The following is an 8,508-nucleotide window of genomic DNA, read 5'->3' as shown; positions in this document are numbered from 1 at the left end:
AAATATTCCCGACCATTTGCACCTGTTTGTATGATCCGTGTGAAAGTGTTAGTGGACGCAGCGCTCTGAAAAGTAAAAAATGTAATGCTTAATTTAAAAAAAAAACGCCGAAAGCCATAGGCGCTATCGATTTAAATTTTGTAAAATGGGTTTTTCTTCTACAGGTGAGTTCTGTTTAAGTTTTAATTGAAAAATTTTTTGGTATATTCAACTGGTTGATAGAAAACAGTTTAACGAAAAAATAATAAGTCATTTTCTTTATGTTTCAACCACAAAAAATTATATTTATTTTAAGATAATTTTGATTTATGTTAAAAATATTGAATCCGCCGTATCCGACATTTTGTTTAAGATGCGATTTTGTATTACGTAATATTGAAAGTTTTTCTAAAGATTTTTTTTTTAAATTATTATTTTTTCTTTTTATCAATTTCTTGTTAGATACACGTAAACATAATATCATTATAATTCAAAAGCATTTTTATTTAAGAATTTTAATACAAACTTAAAAAACCTAAAATGAATCAATGTAACGTGAATTTAACAAATATTTTTCAAATTAAACACACATATTTTAACTTCAGGTGCCATATTGAATTGGCCATTTTGCCTTTTGTTTATTTTGATTTAAGATTCGAATTAAGCGACCCCAGAAACTATTATTATTGCTGTTATTATTTTTAACATCAATATTGGCCATATTGATTAGGCCATTTTTTTTTTGTTCTTTTGATATCTGATTCAATTTCAGCGACCTCAAAACACCCTTTAAACCTGAATTCTTATTATTATAAAAAATTTTTCAAACTGTGGGCACAAAATGGGTATCAAATATCTTTGTGCATTACCATTTTTTCCGAAATCGGAAATAAATTAATATTAACATATGAGGCCGTGAGCGCCAGAGTAGCCCTACTAACAGTTCAAAAAAAGCTGAGAACACAATTTTTTTTTGTAGATAGGATCCTCTGGCCCTCATGGCCGCATATATTGTATAGTTTATAAAAATATAATTTTTATTTTAACCAACAAATTTCAAACAGAAAACTCCAAGTCTGTGCAGGAAAGAGAAAATCTACACACTAACAAGTGATTAGATTACAAAATTTGGCTATAACTTATTGGCTAAAGCTTTTTCGGCAAACTCTACAAAGTCTTGATAGAGTAACTTCGGTACTTCCATGGCTGCAAAATGGCCACCTTCTTTGTGGTATGTGCTATGTATAATATTCTTAAACTTAGCGCTAAGTTCCTGATCCGTTAAATGAGCTAAATCGTACACAAATCGAGCACAACCGGTGGGCGTACTAAGATGAACCGCATCCAGGTTCAAGCCCATTTGCGCCATATTGAATCCTTCCGAATACAAACGCTGCGATGTGGTTATCGAGTTTGTTATATAGTAGATCATAATGTTATCCAAAAGCTCATCCAGCGTGAAACGTTTAGTTAAACCACCATCTTCAAGTTTTCTTTTTTCAGGATTGGTCCAAGTAGAGAACTTCTCTAGAATGTATGCAGCCAAGCCCACGGGGTTCTGCGAGAGCGCGGCGCCAATAGTATCTGGTTTGGTTGCTTGAATATGTAGATAACCGGTCTCTTCCATGCTGAACGTAAACTCTTCGCCCAATGGTTTAAAGAAAGCGCTGTATTCGTCTTTTATGAAGTATGACGGCAACAGGTAGCGTACAAATTTATATAACAACGTTAATTGGTGATTACTAAAGCAAAAATTTGAATGATAACCAAGTACATTTTGAGGTCTCAGAGTGGCTATATGCGATCCGATTATGGAACCCCAATCGCCACCTTGTATTAAAAATTTGTCATGTCCCAAACGTAACATCAAATTACGCAAAACCACAGCCATCTGAGCTGGACCAAAGTTAGTCTTTGAGGCGCCCTGAATGTGGAGGAAAAAAATTAATTAGAATTTTAAATCACAGATGGTTTCCATGCCGGATATTATTACCTGAGACCAACCATAACCAGGTAAACTAGGTGCAATCACTTCGAAAACGTAGGCGCTCTTGGGGTTCGGTTTCGTAAGCAGGGGAATAATTTTGAAAAATTCGCGTACTGATCCTGGCCAGCCATGGAGCAGCAGCAGAGGAATCACTTTCTTGCCTTCGGTGGATTTTGGCTTCACTTGAATGAAATGGATACGCAAACTGTAAAGAAAATGTGTGATTATTAAAAACGTTACAAATATGCCGATTGTGATATTTAAGTAGCGCCATACATATGTATATTTATGTATATGGGTCATTCCATACAAAATTTGCACCTAAACGTTTTTTTTTGGTCTGAAAATTTCTTTTATACAGAAATCAGTTAAGTAATGAAAATTTGCGTAATTAAATCGGCTTTCCAACAGAGTTTGAGATAGCTTTAAAATAAATTATTTTTTGTATAAAAAAAATCAACAAAAAGTTTTGTAAATTATTAGAATATTGAACGAGTGCTTAACCTATATACTGTTTAAATCTAGTAGACAAATTTCCAAAAGGGGCATATGATATTTCAAAAAATTTAATTTTGCTGCCTTTTCCCCCAGCAGGCGATTTCTTAGAGGATCGTGGATCGTGGAGCGCTCAAATATTTGCGGGCCAGATCTGGTAATTTGTCGTATTTTAGTTTAGTTTTCCACCAATCGAGAGGATTTTCACCGAGATGAGCTCGTTTTTCTTTAAGATAGGCCTTCAATTGATCATTAATTTCACATTTTTTAATGTTTCCAATGTCTAAAATTATTTCTAGGTTGCTTATAAGCAGGGAGCGGATTTTATGGAAATTGCCTTTTTTCTGCTAAATAGATAGAATATATTCGATTGAGAATGTCCACGATTTAGCTTTCCCTGATTCCATATATACTCACTTGATGTTGCCTTTTTTGGCTTTTAAACCTTTCATTGTAAATGGCAAGGAAACAGCCCTTATTCCTCATTTCTAGTGCCTTTTCCTGCCTATTTTATTTTGCCTTTTCTAGCCTATTTCGTTATTTTATTTAGCGAATCATTCGCATAACGAATGCGAATATTCGCAACATTCCTGGTATATACATGCATGCATATTATATACAGGTATGTAAATACATGGAGGATGGTTCCGTGCGCAGAAGTGGAAAACTTCTGACTGCCATTCACCTGAAGTGGCCAGAAGCGATTCATGTGCGTACGGTTCAAATCGCAGCTCACAACGTCCGGATATTTATATCCACGTATCCTCTGGGGTGCAACCAAACACCCGTTTGGGAGCGAGCTAAAGTGAGAAGGCGTAAAATTTCGCGTGCGCTGGGCTTGGGTCCCGCCACGTTAAAACCCCGCCCAATGAAAAAATCTAAAAAGCCTCGGATGAGACCCCCTTTTTCTGATGACGACCACGGCAAACGTATAAAGGACTATGATTTAAGGGTATGCACCTGGAATATCCGGGCCCTTAATGGGGAAGGTGCCTCTGTCCGGCTGGTTGATGTCCTCGGGAAGACAAAGGCTGACATCACCGCCATCCAAGGAATGTGATGGACGGGGAAAGGAAAAATAAGCGTGAAGCCTTGCGACGTCTACTACAGTTGCCACGTAAAGGAGCGCAAATTCGGTGTTGGATTCGTGGTAGGAGAGAGACTCCGTCGCCGAGTACTGGCGTTCACCCCGGTGGACGAACGTCTAGCCACAATCCGCATCAAAGCTAGATTCTTCAACATCTCGCTCATCTGCGCCCATGCCCCGACGGAAAAGAAGGATGAGGCGTCCAAGGATCTCTTCTATGAGCGCTTGGAACGTACATATGAGCGCTGCCCCAGACACGATGTCAAAATTGTGCTTGGCGATTTTAATGCCAAGGTGGGCAAGGAAGGGATCTTTGGCGCCACTGTCGGAAAATTCAGCTTCCACGACGAAACGTCCGATAACGGACTGAGGCTGATCGACTTCGCCGGGGCCCGAAACATGGTAATATGTAATACTAGATTCCAGCATAAGAACATCCACCAAGCTACATGGCTGTCTCCAGATCGAAAAACGAGAAACCAAATCGATCATGTTGTGATAGACGGAAGGCTTGCTTCAAGCGTTTTAGACGTAAGTACACTCCGAGGACCAAACATCGACTCGGACCACTATCTTGTTGTAGCCAAGATACGCACGTGCCTCTGTGCAGCAAAAAATGTGCGCCCACCAATGCAAGGAAAGCTTATCGTCGAAAAGCTGCAATCACAACAGACGGCCAATTTATTCGCCACTCGACTCACAACCCTGCTCTCTGAGAGCACTCTTCAACAATCCGACATACGCGAGCAGTGGAACCACATTTCCCGATCATTAAGTACCGCCGCCGAAGAAGTAGTTGGATTTCAGCGAGCCCGAAAGAACAACTGGTACGATGAGGAATGTCAAGAAGCCGCAGAGAAAAAAGATGCCACCTACAGGGCCACGCTGCGATCGGGCGCAACACGAGCCATGTGGGACCGTATAGGGAACTGAAGAAGGAAGCGAGACGTATTTGCCGTAATAAGAAGAGAGAGGCCGAAATACGTGAGTGCGAAGAGCTTGAGATGCTGGCCGACAGGAAGAACGCCCGAAAATTCTACCAGAGGGTTAGGTGACTTACGGAAGGTTTCAAGACCGGGGCGAACTCCTGTAAGAACAACAATGGCGACCTAGCGACCGATGTCCAGAATATACTTAAATTGTGGAGGGACCACTTTTACAACCTACTGAATGGCAGCAGCGCTGAAAGTAGTGAAGAAGACGAACCCGAGTCCCCAGTCGATGATGATGGAGTAACTGTCCCACCGCCTGACTATGACGAGGTACGAATATTGATTACGCGGCTGAAAAACAACAAAGCTGCTGGAGCTGACGGCCTGCCAGCCGCGCTATTCAAGTACGGCGGCGAGGAGCTGATGAGGTGCTTGCATCAACTCTTATGCAGAATATGGTCAGATGAACGCATGCCCGACGACTGGAATTTAAGTGTGCTCTGCCCAATCCACAAGAAAGGCGACCCCCCCATATGCGCCAACTACCGCAGAATCAGCCATCTAAGCATAGGTTATAAGGTCTTGTCGAGTGTATTGTGCGAAAGACAGAAGCCCACCGTAAACGAGCTGATTGGACCTTATCAGTGTGGCTTTAGGCCTGGAAAATCCACCATAGATCAAGTATTCACAATACGCCAAATCTTGGAAAAGACCCGCGAGAATAGGATCGACACACACCATATATTTGTCGATTTCAAAGCCGCTTTCGACAGCACGAAGAGAAGTTGCCTTTATGCCGCGATGTCTGAATTTGGTATCCCCGCGAAAGTAATACGGCTGTGTAAAATGACGTTGAGCAATACCACCAGCTCCGTCAGAATAGGTAAAGACCTCTCCGAGCCGTTTGATACCAAACGAGGTTTCAGACAAGGGGACTCCCTTTCGTGTGATTTCTTTAATCTGATGTTGGAGAAGATAATAAGAGCCGCAGAACTGAACCGCTCACGCACAATACTTTACAAGAGCGTACAATTGCTGGCGTATGCCGACGACATCGATATTGTCGGTAAAAACAAGGGTTACGTCTGTTCTGCCTTCTCGGGATTGGATAGAGAAGCAAAGCGAATGGGTCTGGTGGTGAACGAGGAAAACGAAGTATCTCCTGTCATCAGACAAACAGTCAGAGCATACGCGTCTTGGCACCCACGTCACTGTTGACAGTTACATGTTTGAAAAAGTAGACGACTTCGTTTATTTGGGAACCAGCATTAACACAAATAATAATGTCAGCCTTGAAATCTAACGGAGAATCACTCTAGCCAACAAGTGCTACTTTGGGCTGAGTAGGCAATTGAGAAGTAAAGTCCTCTCTCGTCGTACAAAGATCACACTCTATAAGTCACTCATCATGCCTGTGCTGGTGTATGGCGCGGAAGCATGGACAATGAAAGCATCTGATGAGGCGGTTCTTGGAGTTTTCGAGAGAAAGATTCTGCGAAAGATTTACGGACCTTTACGCGTTGGTGATGGCGAATATCGCAGACGTTTTAACGATGAGCTGTATGAGCTTTACAACGATATAGACATAGTGCAGCGAATTAAAATTCAGCGGCTCCGCTGGCTTGGTCATGTCGTTCGAATGGACAGAAACGCTCCTGCTCTGAAAATATTCAAAGCGGGCCGCGATGCTGGTAACAGAGGAAGGCCTCCTCTGCGTTGGAAAGACCAGGTGGAGAAGGACTTGGCTTCACTTGGCATTTCCAATTGGCGTCAGTTAGCACAGAAGAGAAATGACTGGCGTGCTGTTTTGGACTCGGTCAAAATCGCTAAGGCGGTTACAGCGCCGAATAAAGAAGAAGAAGAAAGAATAATTAGCATAACGAATGCGAATGCGAATATTTGCAACATCCCTGGTATATACATGCATACTTATATATATGTATGTACATACATACACTCAGAAAAAAGGCAGCCAAATATATTTCTCTCAACACAAGATTTGGTGTAACTGTAACCAAATCACGTGTTGAGAGAAACATATTTAGTTGTTGTAACTAAACTATTTTCTCAAATGGTGTGTGCTTTTAACCAGACCCACCTATCGACATGTTTTTCGACCCACTGAATCCGAATATGAAATCCGTTTTGCTCGTGTACCTCCTGAATTTGGCGTTAATTGGGAAAATTGCGAAAAGAAAATGGCAAAAAAGTTGTAGTGGAAATTCTGATTGATATTGCGCTGCTATGGTAATACTACTAGTTATAATATCGCAGTAATCGTGTTGCCAATGGTAAACAATTTTTTTATCTCAACCGTTTTATCTCCATAATTGATTTATTAGCTAACTTTTTTGAGATTACCTTAAAATTATTTTACGGCCGGCGAATGGAACTCTATATAAGAGCGCAAAACCTAGTGTCGGGCTAGTATCAGATTTCGCACTATTTACGAGTAACTTCCCTTACGAGAACTTGAATTTTTTTCTATTCATAAAATGTCAAATCAATTTATTTGCAGTTTATTTTTGTTGATCGCAGCTACAAGTACATATGCTGTGGCAATTAAAGGTAGCAAGCCCATCTCCATAAGCGATAATTCCTTCCTTGTCTCAGTCGAAGGAAATAGTGGAGGTCGCATCTGTGCTGGTAGTTTAATTGACAATGAAACCGTTGTCACTGCTGCTACGTGCTTGGCTTTCTACGATCCTGATCAATTGGTTGTGGCTGTAGATAATGGCGCTAAGGTCATACAAATAGCAGCATACTCTTTTGATGCTTACTTCGATTTTGTCACAATGGAAAATGATATTGCCGTCTTGAAGTTGGCCGAATCTGTGAACGCTAATTACTTGGAATTGGCTACCGAGCAACCGGCTTCCGGTTCCACTGGCATACTCGTTCGTTTTGATGCGAACAACACTGTTGCGGAATTTGCTGAAACTATATTAAGTATTGAGGACTGCACTTCAGGAAAGTATAAATACGCAGAAGGTGATTTATTCAATACAATGTTGTGTGCTCTTCCTGAGGATACTGATGCTTGTGGTGGCCCAGCGGGAAGCCCTTTGGTGTCAAATAATAAGTTAGTTGGTTTGATTTCCTGGGGTTATGGCTGTGCAAACAAAGACAGCCCAGCCGTTTGCACCAACGTAGCATCCCTGCATTCATGGATTGAAACGACTTCTGAGAATTTGTAAAGTTTTAACGAAATAATAGTAATGATAAAGTTGTGTTTTTTTTTTTTAAGAAATATGTCGATAGAATTACGAATTTCTCAAATTAAAAAATAATTCCGTTTTATGCAATAAATATATGTATCAGCTTATTTTTAGTCTACGTTTGTGAAACATTAGGGGTATTCTCTGAGTCTTGCAAAGCCCTTGCATGGTGCACAGATTGCACAGATTGCACGGTTAAAACCGGTTTTCGTATGGGACAGCTTTGCAAACCGTGCAATCCGTGCACCGTGCAAGGGCTTTGCAAGACTCAGAGAATACCCCTATTAAAACCATTGCCGTTCGGAGGCGGCGTAAAACTGAAGGTCAACATCAAGCCGCAGCAGCTCGGCCACGCACTAACGAATGTGCAAGAAAAATTAAAAACTTCCTCAAAAATCTCGATTTACATACATACATCCATACACTGGCAATCTAGAGTGAGTGCATGGGGTTTTTTGTTTAATATTTGCAATGTTTTTCAAGTTAAATTTTGTTTGTTTTTTTAAGTTAACCATACTTTAATCAAAACCACATAAATCAAACTTTCAAACTTTATGCAGAACGTAGAAAACTTCAAAAAAATTTTATCTTAATTTTTAACATTTTAATCTGAATTTTTGGAAAAATTTTGGGTACGCACATAAATCGGCTATGTAATTCTAGTGAAACAAGTACAAGTTTTAAGCGGCTAAAAAATCGCGTTGATTTTTAATGAATTTTTTTTTACGGATTTTGCGATTTCCTGCATATAACAAGGGCAATTTATAAAATATAGCGTTATTTTTTTTAGTTTTGCTAGCAAACGAGCAT

General features: G+C 40.3%; 1 protein-coding gene across 1 annotated transcript in view; it reads left to right on the top strand.

Annotated features, from left to right (window-relative positions):
* Positions 1 to 519: 519 nt before the first annotated feature.
* Positions 520 to 8,508, top strand: part of LOC118743835 (juvenile hormone epoxide hydrolase 1-like) — a 16,274-nt gene continuing 8,285 nt past the window's right edge. The window contains exons 1-3 of the mRNA XM_036476599.1: positions 520 to 534; positions 633 to 723; positions 7,094 to 7,629. Coding sequence (XP_036332492.1) covers positions 520 to 534; positions 633 to 723; positions 7,094 to 7,629 — 642 coding nt within the window. The remainder of the gene's footprint in view (positions 535 to 632; positions 724 to 7,093; positions 7,630 to 8,508) is intronic.

This window comes from Rhagoletis pomonella, unplaced genomic scaffold, assembly GCF_013731165.1.
Source record: "Rhagoletis pomonella isolate Grant_MI unplaced genomic scaffold, Rhpom_1.0 Rhpom_scaffold_00007, whole genome shotgun sequence".
Taxonomy (NCBI): Eukaryota; Metazoa; Arthropoda; class Insecta; order Diptera; family Tephritidae; genus Rhagoletis; species Rhagoletis pomonella.
The sequence above is the reverse complement of the archived record's forward strand: the minus strand, read 5'-3'. Positions and strand labels throughout refer to the sequence as shown.